This window comes from Takifugu rubripes, chromosome 11 (assembly GCF_901000725.2).
Source record: "Takifugu rubripes chromosome 11, fTakRub1.2, whole genome shotgun sequence".
Taxonomy (NCBI): domain Eukaryota; kingdom Metazoa; phylum Chordata; class Actinopteri; order Tetraodontiformes; family Tetraodontidae; genus Takifugu; species Takifugu rubripes.
The window spans coordinates 5,463,790-5,482,812 of record NC_042295.1 but is presented as its reverse complement, the minus strand read 5'-3'; the positions used below and the strand labels follow the sequence as shown (position 1 = coordinate 5,482,812).

Here is a 19,023-nt window from a genome sequence, read left to right as displayed (position 1 = left end):
TCCTCCTTCTCCTCTCCTCTACCTCCCCTTCACTCTACTTCTCCTCTCCTCTACCCCTCTCCTCTCCTCTCCTACCTATCCTATCCTCTACCTGTCCTCCCCCTTCTCCTCTCTCTTTACCCAGCCGGCCATCAGCAGGAGGGTCCCCCTACATGAGCCTGGTCCTGCTCAAGGTTTCTTCCTGTTAAAGGGGAGTTTTTCCTTGCCACTGTTACTTGTCTGGGGTCAGGCCCTGGGATTCTGGAAAGCGCCTTGAAACAATTTTGATTGTATAAGACGCTATATGAATAAAGATTGATTGATTGATTGATTGATACTAACCTCTGTCTGAGAGTGTGGTTGTTCATATTTGGGTAAATATGTTATTCTGGGTACTTTCTCAAACTCAGTGCTGGTGATTGGTTGAGACTTTTCCATCTTGTTAACTTTATGTATGTAGTATGTATGTATGTATGTATGTATGTATGTATGTATGTATGTATGTATGTATGTATGTATAACATTTATATATATATATATATATATATATATATATATATATATATATATATATATATATATATATATATATATATATATATATATATGAATTAATCAATGAATTAATCAATAAATCATATTAATTTTTTCTTTAATTCTGACCACAATTACAGCAACAGCTGCATTGACCACTCTGACGCAAGGAATACTGCCACCATCTTGGTCCGATCAGCCTACCTTTTACGTAGATGGCAAATAGGGACAGACTGAATCCCAAAACCACACTGGGAGAGCTGCAGACGACAGAGCGAGAGCACAGGTGAGTGAAGACTTACAAAATCACTTGTCAAACAGAAGGTGGGACCGGGCCGATACCACTTAAGTTTTTCAAAATGCTGGTGGCGGGAGAAACCAGGACACAGCTCCTCCCAGCCTGAAGGATGCAGATAGTGATATACCAACAAGGCCCACAAGGGGAAAGGGTAGAGACAGGCACCAAAAAGGATCCCTAACACTACCTGTAACTAGAAACTGAAGCAGCAGAGAAGTGAAGATGCCAGAGCACTGTGCGTTCTATTCTGTCCATTTGCACAAGAATACAACGCAGAACTTGGGGATTTCTTTTCACAGGTAAGATTGAACATTCATATCTGTTTTATTTTGCGAATAGAGTATTATTGTGCTGTATTTATGTCCATAGGCAAAATAATAGCCAGCTAACATTAGCTAAGCTATGTTTACAGTAATCTGAGACTTTATAAATCATATGTTCAATAACACAGACTTATATTACAACCAACATGACAAAGTTTACGGCTGTATATTCACATGTAATTCTTTCACTGCAACAAAAGTAATATACCTGTCATGTCCCATGTCTCCCACTTACTTATAATACAGAAAACACAACATCTGACTGTAGAATAGGTTGCAAACAAGCTTACTCACAGCAGCTTTGGTTCATTATCCACAGATTTGCATTAAATTAGGAGTTTTGTTGAATAATTTTCTAAGAAATTTGAAGGAAGAAAAAAGGCAAAACGAAGAAAGAAAATAAGCTTAACCTCCTTTTTAGAATGTTTTTTATGTTGACTCTCTTAAATCTCCTCTTTTCATTTGGAAGGCCGCCCAAAGACATGAGGAAGATGTAATCATCAACGTTTTGTTGTTTGAAGCAGTGAGTGAGTCCCTCTCTGCAGGCGGACAGTTCTAATGCAAAGGCCAACTGACAGATGTGTGTGTAATGTGGGATTGCAATATTCTCGAGTGTGTCACTGCTGATCCACGTGTTCTCTGAATGAAGACTTTAAGGAGAACAATGCCAATTTCAAAATGTATTTAGCAAATAGAATCAATTCAAGATACAAATATTACAGAGCTCCGGGCCAGTTCAAAACCCTACAATAACAAAGTCAATTGTCCGGCCATGAAGTTTGACAACCTAACTATCCCTTGACCCAGAAACACATAGGCAAATTATTGATGCTAATCTAGTTCGATGTTGTCTTCTGGTTGGATGACCTTGTCTTCTCCTTCCAGTTCCATTGGATGCTGGCACAGTCATTGTTCTCCGTTGTTCTTAACTGTTTCCCAGATAGCCAGGTTAAAGTTCACATTATTCTTGTAGACGAACTTATCAACACCACTAAACTATGCTGTCCAGTTTTACAATGGGCGTTTAACACTTTCAGCCTGACTGTCTCCAATGACTACAATTATCTAAACAGTCATGTCAAGGAAGGGTCAACTGACTGCTTATCATTTTTACACTTGCTAATGATTATATTATTCCTAACTTCTAAACTAATTGTAACATAACAGAAACATATACAAAAATGCAGACAATTCTCTTCAGTAATTAGTTATAATTATATCCATATATAAGATGTGATTTTATAAAATGTTATATCTATAATTTATTTTTATGATTTTATAGAATGTTTCTATAATTTATTTTTATACATATACAGTAAATATGCTGTGTCATATATCGCATACAAGAATATTCTATTATGCTCACTATCAATATTAAAATACACCCAATCGTGCATCTTGTATGGTGCCTACATGATGTTGGCAAGAAAGGACCTACGTAAATCAATTCAGTATGTAGCAAGTTATGATTGATTAAATGCGCTGACACTTAATTGCAAATTTCAGACGTATCACATTAAGTGGGTGACCGGACCAAGATGGCGCCAATAGTTAGTACTGGTCGAGTGGTCGATGTGGCGTATTTTTTATTTTGTCTCTGCAGAGCTCTGCTGTGAGCTCTCCAGCCATCATTGGTCTATGTTCCCCCCCTAAAGGCCGTTCGGTGTAAAGCAACCACCCACTGGCAGAAGAAAAAACAGGCGGTGCTTTCTGGCTGCATATTCTCCTTCACCACCCGTCCCAAATACGATCTTCAGCTACAGACAGAAAGACAGACAGATCCCTACACTTCTGGTTTCACTCCAGGAGGCGCGTCTCCGCTACAACTCTCCCCTCCTTTTCCCTCAGTCTTTCTCGGCATCCTCTCCTTCACTGAAATGAACCATAACTGCCCAGACTCTCCGCTGTGCTTCAGTTCCCCTGTCCATTCCCTCACTTTTCGACGCACAAAAGGAAGGTGGGGGAGTAGGAGAGAGGGAGAGAGAAATGACCCAATAGTCCAAATGATCTCCAGAGCACGACTTCTGCACCGGGCACGCACGTCACTGACTCCGACTAGGTCACACTGTTGCTGGAGCGCTCACCCAGAGGAGGCGGGGGAGCAAAAGGAGGCAGGATGCATATAAGCAAACTGCTTGAAAAGAAAAACTAAAGAGAGCAGAGGGCGAAAGAGAAAAAAAAGAGAGGGGGGGGGGGAGGGGAGTCGGAGTCATTTGGGAAACGGGAACGGAGCCTACATTCCTATCACGTTTCTTCCTCCCTCTCCTCTTTTATCCATCGTCACTGAGTGCGGGAGGTTGATAACAGAAGGACAGAGGGAAAGAAAAGAGGACGTTCGAGAGAGAGGGGAGAGAGAGACTGTGACAAGAATCAACGCTTCCCTCCGATGCCTTCAGATCACAGCGCCAAACTGAGGTGAGTGTTGGCCGCCTGCTGGAGCGCGTCACTGGGGACGGTGTCAGCGCGATGGTTGGACTCCCTGCATGTGAGATGACGGTTTGTACGTGTATTTCTAAGGATCCCTATTAGATGTCTTCATCTTCCGGGGCCTATGTTTAAAAACAGCACATTTAAACTGACACAGATTCTGCTCGGATCTGGTTTTCCTCGTCGGCAGCAAGGTTGCTTTGATGAGCGTGTTGGTGTGCGTCAGCCTCTATCTTTCCACATAGAAGTTAGTCTGATAGAATCCTGGTCAGATCACAGAAATGTGGAGAATCTCTCCAGCTTGGCTCGTTCACATACGCACCCCCTCTCCCTCCCCTCCCTCCTCTTCATTCCTCTGTCTGCCTGTAATCCCTCTGTTTCTCTAACGGCTCGGTCACCCTTCGTCTTCTTTGTCCTCCCCACAGCCATCGGACGCATAGCGGGACACACCAGTCGACTGCAGGAGCTCCCGCAGCAGGATGTGAAGTTGGAATCTCGATATCATTAAGTACGTATGACAGGCGATTAAACGCAGTATGCATTATAAAAGAGGAGCAGCATAACGTTCCTTTGATTTGAACGTTCTTAATGTGTAGCTACTTTTTGGACGTCGCATCGACGCATTTTCCCTGGACTCGTCATGAATAAATCCTGATGTGAATCCAGCCAGCAACGAATGACAAACGATTGTTTCTCCTTTTTTCTTGTGTCTGATGCTTCTCTCCTCCCGCTGCTGGGCGGTGATTCTCAGCTTCATCAGTGGATCCGCTCTTTGATCTTCTGAGTTTTCAGAATATTCCTTTCAACAGCCGTAACGAAAGATATTCAGAGAAACTGTGGGTGTACGCGTGTTTGCGCGCTAGCCAAGGAAAATGATAAGAATGTGTAATTGGCATGTTGTAGGTGTTTGGCTTCTGCTGCTGTTTCGCCCACTGAGCCTTGATTCGTGATGTTGCCTCTCTCTTCTTCAACTCTCAACTTCCTTTAATTGTACTATGATTTTGCACAATTTTGATAAATTGATTTTCCCCCTTATATCGGCATAGTGCGCGCGCGCGCAGACACACACGCACGCACACACACACACACACACACACACATATATAAAATGTGTGTAGAGAGAGAGAGAGATATCGCTTTTTGTCTGCTCAAACAACTGCCTTCATAAATGCAAAGCTGAAGGTTTGCGTTATTGTTAGTGCATGTGCACATTTAAACACTCTCTACTCCCACATCACTGATGCAACATTAACCAAAAATGAAACATGTGATATGATATGAAACATGTTTACCATCCTTAACTGCTCAACTTCAGGAGAAATATTCTGATTTGTCTGATTGCTGTAGCACACACACAGCAACCAGCACCCACCCTGATTCCAAAAGTGTTTCTGGACAGCCAGTGGGTCCGAGGGTCCCTATTATGTAATACGCAGTTGGAGGACAACATCTCCTCACCGATGAGCTCACCCACTCATTGTAGCCTTGGTTTATTCAGTGCGATAAGCATCTCTCAGGTGATTTATTGCGACCTTAGCAGCATATCTGCAGTATAATAAATGACCATTTCCCTTCCCTGGTGACATTAAGTGTCTGAGTGTGGAGATTTGCTGCACCCCCCCTTCCCAAAAGTGGCTGTCGGCTGTATGTTGCTCTGGTTTTAGACTAATGCAAGCTCTCCTCTCTCATCCACCTTTACCTGCCAAATCCCTATTTCAATATTCATCATGTATGTATGAACACACATGTTCATCATGTATGTTCTGTTTTCAATCCCCCATCCTTTTCATTCTCCCGCTGTCTTGTCCTCTCTGGTAGTGCTGTGAAGTGGCCCTGGAGCAGCGACTTCGTCCTTTGGGTGTTGACAAGGATGCTGTGGATTACCTTGCTGAGCACCATAGCCTTAGGATGGACCACCCCAATTCCACTGCTGGAGGACTCCCAGGAGATCGACGAGCCCTGCTTTGAGCCCTGTTACTGCGAGGCCAGAGAGGGATTCTTCCACGTCCACTGTGACAGTAAAGGATTTACAAACGTCAGCCAGGTTGCCCAGATATGGAGTCGACCATTCAAGCTCAATCTGCAGAGAAACTCCATGAGGAAACTTTACTTTAACAGCTTTCTTCATCTTAACAATTCCATATCAATTAATCTGGGTAATAATGCCTTGCAAGATATCCATGCTGGAGCGTTCAATGGCTTAGGAATACTTAAACGGCTTTTTCTACATGAAAACAAACTTGAGGTTTTCCGCAATGACACTTTTCTGGGTTTGGACAGTTTAGAGTATCTCCAGGCAGATTATAACATAATCAAACGCATTGAAAGTGGTGTGTTTAGGCACCTTCATAAACTGAGAGTACTCATACTAAATGACAATCTCATCCCAGCACTCCCAAATGATCTTTTCCGTTCTGTATCGCTCACCCACCTCGACTTGAGGGGAAACAGACTAAAGACATTACCATATAAGGGCATGCTGGAATACATTGGGAGGAGCTTAATGGAAATCCAACTGGAAGAGAACCCATGGAACTGTGTTTGTGAGATTGTCCAGTTGAAAACATGGCTGGAGCGCATCCCTTACACAGCTTTGGTTGGAGAGATCACATGTGAATATCCATTCCACTTGCATGGCAAAGACTTACGAGAAATCAAACAAGGTGAACTCTGTCCTCTCTCCTCTGATGCAGAAATTGAGGCCAAACTGGGAATCCCACGCATCCCATTCAGCAGCGACAACACGTGGCCGACCAAGCCCTCCTCCATGCTCTCTTCGTTTCACAACACAGCCTCATCAGTAGAATATAAGGTAAGAGCTCCCAAACCAACCAAAAGACCCCGGCCCACAAAGAACCCCCCCACCCCTCGTAGCGTCTACCCAGGACTAAACCAGCCCCCTGTTGCTGGCTACCAAACCAGACCTCCTATCCCAATCATTTGTCCAGTTGGGTGCACCTGCAACCTTCACATCAATGACCTGGGACTAACTGTGAACTGTAAAGAGAAAGGCTTCCACAACATCTCTGAGCTCCTGCCTCGGCCCCTAAATGCCAAGAAACTGTACCTCAGTGGCAACCTCATCCAGAAAATTTATCGTTCTGATTTCTGGAACTTCTCCAGTTTGGATTTACTGCATTTGGGAAATAATCGGATATCCTACGTTCAGGAAGGCGCCTTTGTCAACCTGCCAAACTTGAAAAGTTTGTACCTGAATGGTAATGACATAGAGCAACTGACGACAGGAATGTTTCGAGGCCTTCACATGCTGAGTTATCTTTACTTTGAGTATAACGTCATACGTGAGATACAGCCTAATTCTCTGTCTCTGATGCCAAACCTTCAGCTGGTTTTCCTCAATGACAACCTCCTTCGCTCCCTTCCCATAGATGCCTTCGCTGGTACTAACCTTGCTCGCCTAAATCTCCGCAACAACTACTTTCTTTACCTGCCCATTCATGGGGTCCTGGAGCATTTGACCTCCATTGTCCAAATCGATCTCCACCAGAATCCATGGGAATGCTCCTGTGACATCATCCCCCTGAAACAGTGGCTAGAAAAACTCTCCTCTGTCATTGTGGTGGGAGATGTCATCTGTAAAACCCCAGAGTTCGCTTTCGGGAAGGACCTACGTTCACTGGAGGTCGAGGTTCTCTGTCCTGAGATGAAATACTCCTCCGGTGCCTCACCAGCTCTGCCTGATGACCTAACCACAGGAGGTTCTGGCACAGAGGAAGCACACAGGGGAGGATCTATCCCATTGTCTGTCCTCATCCTCAGCCTGCTCATTCTCTTCATCTCCGCTGTGTTTGTGGCTGCTGGGATTTTTGTTTTTGTTCTTCAACGCAGGAAGAAGCTGCCTTTCAGGAAACGTTCTGAGGTGGATCTGACAAAGATCCAAAGGCAATGCAGGATTTTCGAAGACCCACCAGGACAAAACAATGCCAGTAACACAGGCCCTCCAGAGAAAATGATGCCCAGTCTACACACACACAGTCACACACATTCCCACAGTCATGTTTATGACTACATCCCCCACCCCGTGACTCAGATGTGTAACAACCCCATCTATAAACCCAGAGAGGGCGAGTTATCTGAGGAAGACAGAGCACAGATTTCAGAGAAGAAAGACACTCTCAGTAGCAAAAGTAGCTACAGAACCTTGTTAGAGAAAGAACGAGAGTGGACTCTGGCCGTGTCCAATTCTCAGCTCAACACCATTGTCACCGTCAACCACACTGCAACTGATCTGACAGGATTTCACAAAAACGGAGGCCTCTGCCCTACAGTCATTGAGAGTCAGAGGCCCACACCCACAGTGGGCTTTGCAGACTGTTTATGTGGGACAGTGCCCAAACTAAAGGACATACATGTGGCTCATGCACACCCACCAGGCATGCAGTATCCAGATCTTCAGCAAGATGCAAGGCTAAAGGAGACGTTGCTTTTTACAGCGGGGAATGTTTGCTATCCTGACCCTGTGGAGAGCAATTACCTGGAGTTGAGGGCCAAACTTCAAACAAAGCCGGATTACCTTGAAGTCCTGGAAAAATCATACCGGTTTTAACATCTTTTGTTTGTGAAGAAAACGACAAAAGTCAATACATTTTCAGAAATGGAAACACCCAAAACTACTGTAATTTCTGGACTACAGAGCGCACCTGATTAAAAGCCGCATAATCTAATTTTAGAAAGAAAATCAATTTTGTACAAGCCGCACCGGTTTTTTAGCCGCAGGTATCCCACGTAGTAATGTGAAAAATTAGATCGAAAACATTCAGTACCGGTTTATGTTTTTATTAACGTAAGAGACGAGTCACTGACGAGTGACAAACAGACAGGTAAGAAACAACAGCCACTCTTTTCACTTGTATGTTTATACAGAGACCTTAAATCCAATTTTCATCACGTCAGGATTTTTTAACTTTTCTTTTAATTTAATCCGCTTAGCAACATAAATATATTGTACCGGTAAATTTTTAACAGTGTCTGTAATGCAGCTACCTTGAAGCTACATTTGTATCAACTACACACAAATTACGTTGTTTATGCTTTTTTACTCAAACAATGAACAATCTAAAACTCCCTGATGGCCCACCTCTAAAATCTTCTATTTTCATCGCGGTGGCGATTGCTTTTGCCTTCCGTCTGATTTGTACAGCGGAAACACCGCGGCCGCCTGCTCTCTGTGTGTTGACCCAGTCTTCCAGAAAGTTTTCATGCTTGGGCCACCTGCTATGTTTACGTCTAAAAGCTTTTGTCATCTTTTTGCTTTGGATCAGTTCTTCATGCGGTCTCTACCTTCTCGACATTGATTACCGTAATGTATGCCGATTTCCTTCTTCAACCGCCAGAGTGTTCACTTTTAACGTAAAAGCCGCATCATATGTTTTTCTTCTAGTATTTTCCATGTTAAAGAGGCTTAGTAAAAATGACTGATTCACAATAGTTGTGATAGTGCGCCACGAAAAAAAACATAAATAAGCCGCACCGTAGAATAAGCCGCAGTGTTTAAAGTGTAGGAAAAAAGTAGCGGCTTATAGTCCGGAAATTACGGTAGTAGAAAAAAACAAACAAATGCGCAGCATGGTGCAGACAGAGATGTGTGACAGCACATCTGTATGCCATTCTCAGATACTACAATAAAGTGCCTTTTTCAGAGTAGCCAGCAACATCAACAGCTGTTATTTTTCTAAGATAGTTATCTATATGCCCAGGAGTGAGCAGAATGAATATATACACACACACATATATATACACACACACACACACACATATAAACACACACACACATATATATATATACACACACACACACACACACACACACACACATATATATGTTTATACACACACACACACATATATATATATACATACACACGCACACCTTTTATGTAATTGCCATGAGCTGGATGTCTCCCTCAGCTGGGAGTTTGACTTGGCTGTACAAACAAACAAGGAAAGTGTGTGTGCGTGTGTATTTGTGCTACGTGCACTTGTCGAGTGCAGGAATCTTGGAGGGGGAAGTTCTAAGAACATTCTGAACAGAGATACTGAAACTCATTTACAGTTCAGTGTTCTGTTTAATTTTTCTATATTAATAATATGGTTATTACTATCAGCCAGCTAGAGCTATATCAGGGTGATTCTCATAAAACGAGGATGCACCAACATACAGATGGTAAAACATCTGTGAATATTATTATGGGACAGTGTGTTCTGGATATTTCCACCCCTGTTACTTCTGGATTCCTCCACCGTCACCGTCTAATGGCTTTGTAGGAGGCACTTTTAATGTTTTCTCTTTCGCAGTGAGTTGGAGAGAAATGTGCATATATTTATTCTGTAATTTCAGATTGCAAATTTAATTGTAAAGGTAATGTTAAATCAATGTATAGTGATTATGAGTCTGGTGTAGCCTTCTTCAAATAAAACAAAGTTCAATCAAACCATGACAGGGTTGCTGCTGTGTGGAGCCGTGTGGTAGAAGAACACAGCTACGTTAGTAACAGAGAACCTTGACAGCTCCTTCTTCTTTTTTTGACTGTGTTTGACAAAACTAAGATTAAAGTTAGTCCCCAATAAAGTACATGTCCCAGAGACTGTCTGATGATCTTCACCTACTGGAATTTTATTGGCCATTACAGGTTCTGTCCTAGTTGGATGGAATGTTAAAGACTATAGATTGATTAAATAATTGTAGCATTTTTAAATTCTTTAGTTAGTGGTTATTTATCAGAGAAACATCCCACCTCTCCACTTATCTAAATGAGTATTGATGATTTAGGCTAATTAAAGGTAAATGAGGCCATGAATGCCTCACTAGTAGCTGTGTTGTTAATTCCACTTGGGGGCACTGTGAGTCACAGGGCAAGTATGGCAGATATATAAATGATTTATCTCTAATATTCATGTGATCAAAGAACAAATCTTTCACAGTATTATTTCATTCAAGCAGGGTCAGGGCAGGGCAAATTGGTATCAACAAATAATTTTCAGAATTCAAATCCCATTAATTTCAGCTTGTAGATTATAGCATTAGTTCTACTTTTAACTTTTTACTCTGAAAACTTCTAATGTTTGATGTTTCACTATTCTAGTTTAAGTTATTTTGGAGGCGACAGAATCACATAAATAAAGTTGTTGACATTTTGATGGTAGCTGTGCAGTAAATGTGGTATATTTCAGTTACTGTCAACGATGTTCTCTGTCTTATTCCTACATAAAAGAAAAATCAAGGAGGAAATATTCAACTCATTACTATCATTATTTGGAGAAATCAGACATGTTTATGATTTCTAAAACAAACAACATGATTGAAATTTGATGGAATATTACTGCTTCGAGTCTAAATTTTGGGTCTCAACATTTTGTGTCAACCTGCAAAAAATCTGTTGCAAAGCTCATGTAGATGGTCACCTGTCATTCATTAATGATCCTGGTGACAGATTGAGGTCTTCTCTTTGGTGTCTCTCACACTTCTTCTTTGATAGAAGAGCTGAGGTCACACAACCGCCAGCCATCAGCAGGAGGGTCACCCTACATGAGCCTGGTCCTGCACAAGGTTTCTTCCTGTTAAAGGGGAGGTTTTCTTGCCACTGTTGCTTGTTGGGGTTCATGACCTGGGGTCTTGAGACAATTTTGATTGTAACAGGCGCTATACACATAAAGACTGATTGATTGATTGATCGATTGATTGATTGATTGATTGATTGTCACACAGACACACATATACACAGACACGCACACCAAGGTTTGAGTTCATAATCAGCATTATTAGCGTGTAGCATCTTTAGTGTGTAACATTGTTGGGGTGCAGCATCGTTAACATGTAGCATTATTAGCAGCGTGCACTCAGCTAATCAAAAATAAGCCGACTTGTGAGGCATCATCAATGCTAAATGGTATATTGTTTGGATGACTAATGGTTTTATCTCCAGTCTTCTTCACCTTTTGTTCTGCATCAGCATAGATGAACTCTGGCCTGCCATGCTGAGCACTTTTATCCCAATAAATCCTTTGATATCCTCCACTAATTTCTTGCAGTGATTTCAGAGTTTTAGCAGTTTCAGAGATAAATTAAAGCAGTTTCGAAGTATCTGCTTTGTGAGTTCAAAGTAATATGCACTTTCTGTTTGAACTTTGAGTCATCTAATATGCAGCATTGTGCTTGTGTGGTTTTTTTTGTGGCCGTTTTGTTTTTATGAGTTCCTGTCTTGCCTTTAGTTACATTTGTAGATCTGTTCTTTTGACCTAAGATCAAAATGGCTTCCTGAAAGCATTTATGACGTTGACCTAAAGCTACTCCTCTGCACTCACATTGTCCTTGCTGCTAAAAAATCATCTATCGTTATATTTTCCTTGGGACAAAGTGAAATGAATCTGGCATACATTCACACAGCCATAAGCCACTCAGCTCATCTCCAATCAAGATGATCAATTGTCAAATTAGGGCGGCGCGAAGCTTCTGAAGTTCTAGTTTAAAAGACTAGTTGACATGTTTTGTATTTTTTTTCTATCGCTATGCAGTAAAGAATAAAGAGTCAAATCTGCTTACTAGGACAATTCTCAGATGTATTTTCTCACCTTTGGATTTAAATGAAAGGAACTGATTTAGGAGATGTAGAACCGGCTCCTGTGAGGCCCTAGCACAAAACATTGACACACTACTCTAAACTCCTGCTTTGCTCTGTGTGTGCATTTGTGTCTGCATGTACCTGAGTGTGTGTTTGTGCCTGTGTGTGTCTGTGTGCCTGTATGTAGTAGACATTTCTTCCAAGGTTCTGTGAAGGGGAACACCAACTCTAAAGAGTTTTACGCCCCATTAAATTGCTTTTGGGGCACAATTCATAGATGATTATTAAAATTACATTTGGTTCATGGTTTAGAATAATTTAGAAATCATTTCTAGTTTTTCTAGCCTCTGACATCTCATCACACATCACAGGTAAATGATTGTCTGAGTGACTTTCAACATTCACATTTCTTACCTTTTTCTTGGTTGTAATTTTAATTCGAAAGCCAACAAGGGCAGTGTCATCAGACTGCACAGAGGAGGAGAAGAATGCACCTGGACGGACTCAGTGGGTAAAAAAGTGTATTTCTGTTCTCAACATGTGTATCAAGACATTATGGCCGATCATACAAAGTGCATATAATGCAAAATATCAGCGGCTTTGATATGGCTGCTCAGGTTGGCATTGTAAAAGAAATTATTTTTGTTTAGCATAGATCATTTAAACCAGTAAGGTCAAGCAAGTTCATTTGATGATGCTTGTGCAGGTGTACGAGGTTGGTCACGAGTTGTAGAAAAAAGACTCCTTAGAAAATGATGAAGATGTGCGAGTTAGCAACCTTCAAAATGCTACAGTTTATCACGCTAACCTTGTGACATGAAGTAAGTAGATGGAAAAGTACTGAGAGAAAGACTTAGTTGCTAAGCATTATAAAAGGTACATGTTTGTTACATTGGGCAGAGATCTCTCTGCATGCTGTTGTTGCATGTGTTCTGACTGACTTATTAAACTCTTAAAAGCAGAATTTTGACTTTGTGTTAACTGAAGAAAATCCTCTAAAAACTTGGTGTCAGAAGTGGGATCCTGGATACGTCCTTCGGGACCCGACCGAGGGGCTGGCCACCTGAATCCACCAAAGGCGATTTATCCTCAACCCCACATTTTTCGAGGAGGAGGACCGCGGCCGTCCCGATCGACGGTCACAGGATTCCTGAAATCCATGCCAATTGGTAAGACAATTGTAAATTTAATGATACAATGAAATGGTCCGAATGCTGTTTTTTGAAGAAAAAAAAAGACGAGCCTTTAATGTGACTAAGTCCTGACTAAGTCCTGTGAGCATTAAAGCAAGACCAGGTATTAACAGTCCCGTGAGCATTAAAGTAAGACTAGGTATTAAAGGTCCTGTGAGCATTAAAGCAAGACCAGGTATTAAAAGTACTGTGAGCAAAGCAAGATCGGGTAAAATAAGTACTGTGAGTCGGAAGACAAGATCAGACGAAATGGGAAAGTCACAAAGTAAGAGTGACCATGACAACAGGGACCGACTGTCCCCACTTATGAAAATAATGACAGACAAATATGGGCCCGAGTGTTGTTCATATATGGGAAAATGGTGTAAACAATATGGGTTTCCTGAAGGGGGATCACTGAGTAAAAGGCAAATAGAGATGTTGAAAGAAAACTTAGAGAAAAAAGAAACAGAAATAAAACAAAAACCGAAGATTCCCGTGAAAGATGAGCGAGAAATACAAGACATGTTGAAACAGTTAAAGTGCTGGGAAACTGAATGTGATAAAAGGGACAGAAGGCAGTGTCAGAAAGTATTAACACAGTTAAAAGTGGATAAAAATGACAAGGGAAAGACAGGGCAATATGCGTCTCCTCCACCTCCTCCCCCTTCCCTCTATCCCTCTTTGCAGAATCACTGGAGCGCCAACGCCGGACAATCCACCTCTCTAGAAACGACATATCCACCATCAGCGAATCATCCGCCGCCCTACATTTCGTCACCAGGTCCGCCCAACCCTCCACCGCCTCATACACCCCAGCGGGCCCCCAGCCCCCCCTCCCCCTCCACCTACTCCGGAAGAGATGCAGCAACTCAGTACCTCACAGCCACAACCAGCGGTCCATGGTCTGAGCCCAGACGGAACCTTTTCCCCGCTCTCCACAAGGGGAATGAGAGAAAGAGACAATAGACCAGTGTATGCGGTGGTCACCCTTCCTATGGTTCAGGTAGGAGGCCCACAGGGCAATCCTATGTATGTTTACAGACCCTGGACTGAAGCAGATATCGTGGAAGCGGCTAAGCATCTCCCTCAACCAGACAAAGGAGGAGTTGCCATGGCGAAAGCCTTAACAGACTTTATCCGAGACTACGTTCCAACTTCATCTGAGATGGCCAGAATAATGATGAAAATCTGCTCACCAACACAGTTCGCAGCTGTCAAAGGTGTGTTCAATGGTCATTGGCAGCCTGCCACCATCAACTGGGAGACAGCGACGGTCGGTGATGACCCTCGTGACGTGGCCTACAGAGATTTCCTCACCCGTCTGGTCACCAAGGTAACTGAAGATTTCAAAACACAATGTGATCTGTCAAAAGTTTCTGCATGTGTCCAGGCAAAGGACGAAGGACCGTGAGAGTATTTCCACCACCTCATGACTGTATATGACAATCACAGTGGCATGACCAAGCCCGATCCATACCCTGGTCCAGAAACCACCCCCTATGAGACTCTTCTTAAGCAGCAATTCATTCAAGGTCTCCAACATCTACTTGGCCAGCTGGTCAAGGATTCATGCATCGGATGGAGTGATGCTGACACACGACTCTCCAGGGTGGTTAAACATGCCGATCACCAATATAAACGGCCGCAAGAGAAGAAAACAGCCACCGATGACGAGGACAAACATGTGAAAAGGAGTTTACAGCAGAGACAATTGGCCCTGTTGAAATATGATGGGAAACAGCAGACTAAAGGGCGCCCGCCACACCAGGGGCCTCAGAGGGGAAACCAAACAACGTCTGACACGAAGGACGACAAATGTTTCCACTGTGGCCAGATGGGACACTGGGCCAGAGACTGCCCTAAGAAAAGAGGAAGGGGGCATGGCAGGGGATTCCCACGGGGCAGAGGCAGGGGCGGAAATGGCCACACCCAATTCGATCAAGATCAAACACAACAGGACTGACTTGACGGAGAGGTGGAGCCGGCAGAGGACAGCCCACAACACCAGATGATACGGTATTGCAGCACATTTACCGCACCCAACACAAACATCACAAATATGATAAAGCATTATGTCCAACTATCTGACTCAGTGATATGTAAGTTACCAACTATGAAACTAAATGTTAATGGAAAAACCTTGAAATTTGTGGTAGATACAGGAGCAACTTATTCCGTTATCAGGAAGCATGAACTGCCACACACCGACATGAGCTCACGGTCACTGCACTCAATGGGAGCAAGTGGGGTGAGAAACTTTCTCTCTGCCTCTCAACTGCAGGTTAGGAGATCATGGGTTTAAGCACTCATTCCTAATGTCTTCATCTTGCCCACTAAATTTAATGGGGAGGGACGTAATTTTAGGTTTAGGAGTAAACTTAGTGTCAACCCCAGAAGGTTTGGAGCTCCGACGGCCTGACGCCCAATCTATCACTATGCTAGCTAAACCGGTGACTCAAGACACCCTGTGGATTTATGTATGGAGCATAAATGAACAAAGTGCACAACAAATGTTATTAAGTGCTAAAGAAAAGTTAATACCCACAGCACACATGCAACAAGTTGATGCAGTACACTGCACTGCACGTGTAACAGAACACCGAGACAACGCCTATGAGGAGCAGTTTTATGCACAAGCCTCAGTGGATCTCATAACAGCTAAAATGTATTGGAATTCCACGCGCTGCGCTGTGTCTGTCTCTCTATGTAAACCTGAATGTGACCTGTTTGATGTTCTGTCTAGTGTACCCCATGTGTCACTAGCTAGAAGCCACAAAGATGAATGGAAACACATCGGCCAATGGACACGGTTATGTGAGGAAGCCACCGATTGGGAACAGACTCTTGACCCAAAGGTGCTCTTCTCTCCGTCTCTTCAGGTGTACTCCACAGACTGGTACACTGCTGTTCCAGCCACGCCAACAGTTCTCATGATCCAGGAAAGCACAATTCAGACTGGTCAGTCAACCCACCCCACACGAACCGGAGTTATTCACCGTTCCAGATTGTGTATGGGCTGCACACAAATACGATGTAGGTCTCATACGTAACTGTGAACCTCTGGTGGTGACCCCTAAGTCTACTCACCGACCAAGACGTGCCCAATTCCCCCTCCGAAAGGAGGCCATTGAGGGCATACAGCCAGTTTTTGACTCCCTGCTGGCAGCGGGAGTGATTGTGCCTTGTCCAAACTCTCCCATTCTTCCTGTGAAGAAGTACCGCCCACCGCCGGAGCCCGAAGAATGGAGGTTTGTTCAGGACTTAACTGCTGTTAAAGCAGCAGTACAATCCAGGGCTCCTCTGGTTCCTAATCCTTACACCATCCTATCCACCATTCCTTCCAATGCTACATGGTTCTCTGTCATAGATCTCTCCAATGCCTTCTTCAGCGTTCCAGTTCACCCCGACTCCCAATACTGGTTTGCCTTTCAGTTCCGGGGAAGGGGCTACACATTCACTCGAATGCCACAAGGCTACTGTGAGTCACCAACCATTTACAATCAGTGTCTAAGTGACTCCTTGTCCTCTCTGACTTAACAGGACGGCTCCGCGCTGCTGCAGTACGTTGATGACTTATTGTTGTGCGCCCCGACCAGGACTCCATGTGTCCAAGACACCGTGACTCTGCTCACTCACCTCGTAAAGGAGGGACACAAGGTCTCCAGAACAAAGATGCAATATGCACAGCAAATCGTAACATTCCTTGGTCACAAAATCAGCAGAGATCAGCGCACGCTGCACACCCTCCCCCAACCCGACCATTTGAGCATGTGATGATGGACTTCATAGAGTTGCACCCAGCAGAAGGTAAGAAATTCTGTCTGGTTTTTGTGGACATGTGGTCAAAATGGGTGGAGGCAATTCCGACATCCAAAGCAGCAAGAGCAAGAGCGCTAATAACCGAAATTATTCCCAGATGGGGAATCCCAGAAAAAATTTCAAGTGACAATGGAACTCATTTTGTAAATGAAGCTTTAACACAAATCTCAGTGTACCTAGGCATAAATCTGAAAAGACACTGCGCATACCACCCTCAAAGTGGGGGCGCAGTAGACAGAGAGAACGGATCTCTGAAAGCAAAAATGGCAAAATGTTGTGAGGATATGGGGCTGCCATGGACTGAAGTGTTACCACTAGCATTAATGTACATGAGAATGTGCAAGCGTGGGAGAGCAAATTTAAGCCCCTTTGAAATTCTGTTTGCAGGAATTCCCAATGTAGGAGCCAATGCACCACGAACAATGCTTCCAGACACAACTCTCTGTGAAAACTCAGTATTAACCTATTGCAGGAATCTGTCTAAATCTCTTTCAGACATTCGAGGACAAGTGAAAGCTGCTCTGCCGACTCCAGCAGAAGAGCAACTCCATAACTTGAAATCAGGAGACTACGTGGTGAAGGATTTCCGCAGAACACGGTGGAACCAGAAACGGTGGCAAGGTCCCTTCCAGATCCTGCTGGTGACACAGACAGCCGTAAAAGTGGCAGAGAGAGTGACGTGGATCCATGCATCCCACTGCAAGAGAGTACCAGAGCCGAAGGAACCGGTCAGTAGGGAGTGAAACTAGCGTCCCTACTGCTTCAAGTGGTGTGCCAAACCACCAACGCAAGCATGGGAAAACAGATGTCGGCCGTGAGGAGCATCCTTCTGATCATAATAAATATTGTGAGCGCTGTTGGAGGACATACGATTTTCAACTGTGGCCGTACCAGCCATTTGACAACTCCTCGAGTGTGTTTCCAGCCTAACTCCTCAGCAACTGTGGTCATTCCATTACAATGTGCAGAGACTTGCCAATTACACAAGAGACGGCCTATAAGCAGTACACGAGCAGCTAAGAGTGACTTCAATGATGGCTTTTCAAAATAGAATGGCACTGGATATGTTGCTGGTGGAGCGAGGAGGAGTGTGCTCGATGTTTGGGACTCAATGTTGCACATTCATACCGAACAACACTGCACCAATGGGAAGGCTGGCATGTGCCGTGGATGGACTGAAAACATTCAGCAACAAGATGAAGGAACATTCTGGAGTAGATACAGCCATGTGGGACAAATGGTTGAACGTTTTTGGAAAGTACAAGACCCTAGTGGCGTCTGTTTTGATGTCAATAGCTGTTTTCGCAGCAATAATGATTCTATGTGGATGCTGTTGTATTCCTTGCATACGTGCCCTGTTGATAAAACTCATTAACAGGATGTTGGGCGATCGAGTAGCCATGTTGACGTATGAAGCAATAAAGAATCAAGAAGAAATAGAAAAACTGCATGATGAAAGTTCCAGTGAAGAGTCAGAAATGTAAAATGATGTATAAGTAAACGGTGCCGCATGACTAAAATGTTCCGCCCATGAAGGGGCAACTTAAACTGAAAAGGGTGTTGCCTTGGAATTTTTAGGAATGTTTTGAAATGCTGAAATGTAAATACAATAATCAAAAGTTGATCCTGTAGGATCAAAAGGAGGGAAATGTAAAAGAAATTATTTTTGTTTAGCATAGATCATTTAAACCAGTAAGGTCAAGCAAGCTCATTTGATGATACTTGTGCAGGTGTACGAGGTGTCACGAGTTGTAGAACAAAGACTCCTTAGAAAATGATGAAGATGTGCGAGTCAGCAACCTTCAAAATGCTACAGTTTATCATGCTAACCTTGTGACAATGAAGTAAGTAGATGGAAAAGTACTGAGAGAAAGGCGTAGTTGCTAAGC

The 19,023-nt window shown here is 43.4% G+C and overlaps 2 protein-coding genes across 14 annotated transcripts; both read left to right on the top strand.

Moving 5' to 3' along the window:
• Positions 1–2,458: 2,458 nt before the first annotated feature.
• Positions 2,459–8,322, top strand: slitrk3a (SLIT and NTRK-like family, member 3a). Of its 3 annotated transcripts, none has more exons than XM_011619596.2 (3): positions 2,459–3,549; positions 3,987–4,069; positions 5,380–8,322. In XM_011619596.2, exon 3 carries the CDS (start codon positions 5,432–5,434, stop codon positions 8,126–8,128), a length of 2,697 nt encoding a protein of 898 aa, XP_011617898.2. In that variant the 5' UTR covers positions 2,459–3,549; positions 3,987–4,069; positions 5,380–5,431; the 3' UTR covers positions 8,129–8,322. The 3 variants fall into 3 exon arrangements, with proteins under 3 accessions (XP_011617898.2, XP_029700108.1, XP_029700109.1); XM_029844248.1 differs by having other exon boundaries at positions 3,539–3,630; XM_029844249.1 differs by lacking the exon at positions 2,459–3,549 and adding an exon at positions 3,553–3,634.
• Positions 8,323–9,016: 694 nt separating this feature from the next.
• On the top strand, positions 9,017–18,783 carry LOC115251489 (uncharacterized). 11 transcript variants are annotated; one of them, XM_029843902.1, is made up of 5 exons: positions 9,017–12,651; positions 13,154–15,331; positions 16,195–16,563; positions 16,683–16,793; positions 16,912–18,783. In XM_029843902.1, exons 3-5 carry the CDS (start codon positions 16,558–16,560, stop codon positions 17,875–17,877), a joined length of 1,083 nt encoding a protein of 360 aa, XP_029699762.1. In that variant the 5' UTR covers positions 9,017–12,651; positions 13,154–15,331; positions 16,195–16,557; the 3' UTR covers positions 17,878–18,783. The 11 variants fall into 11 exon arrangements, 9 of the variants coding, with proteins under 9 accessions (XP_029699762.1, XP_029699760.1, XP_029699759.1 ...); XM_029843900.1 differs by having other exon boundaries at positions 13,128–15,331; XM_029843899.1 differs by having other exon boundaries at positions 9,017–13,309; positions 14,003–15,331.
• The last annotated feature ends 240 nt before the right edge of the window (positions 18,784–19,023 follow it).

Bases quoted from the DNA above. Each gene is read 5' to 3' on its own strand.
- LOC115251489 (XM_029843902.1), top strand. The intron at 16,794-16,911 runs GTGAGTCACCAA...CGCCCCGACCAG, and splicing joins TCGAATGCCACAAGGCTACT to GACTCCATGTGTCCAAGACA.
- slitrk3a (XM_011619596.2), top strand. From the start codon at position 5,432: ATGCTGTGGATTACCTTGCTGAGCACCATAGCCTTAGGATGGACCACC.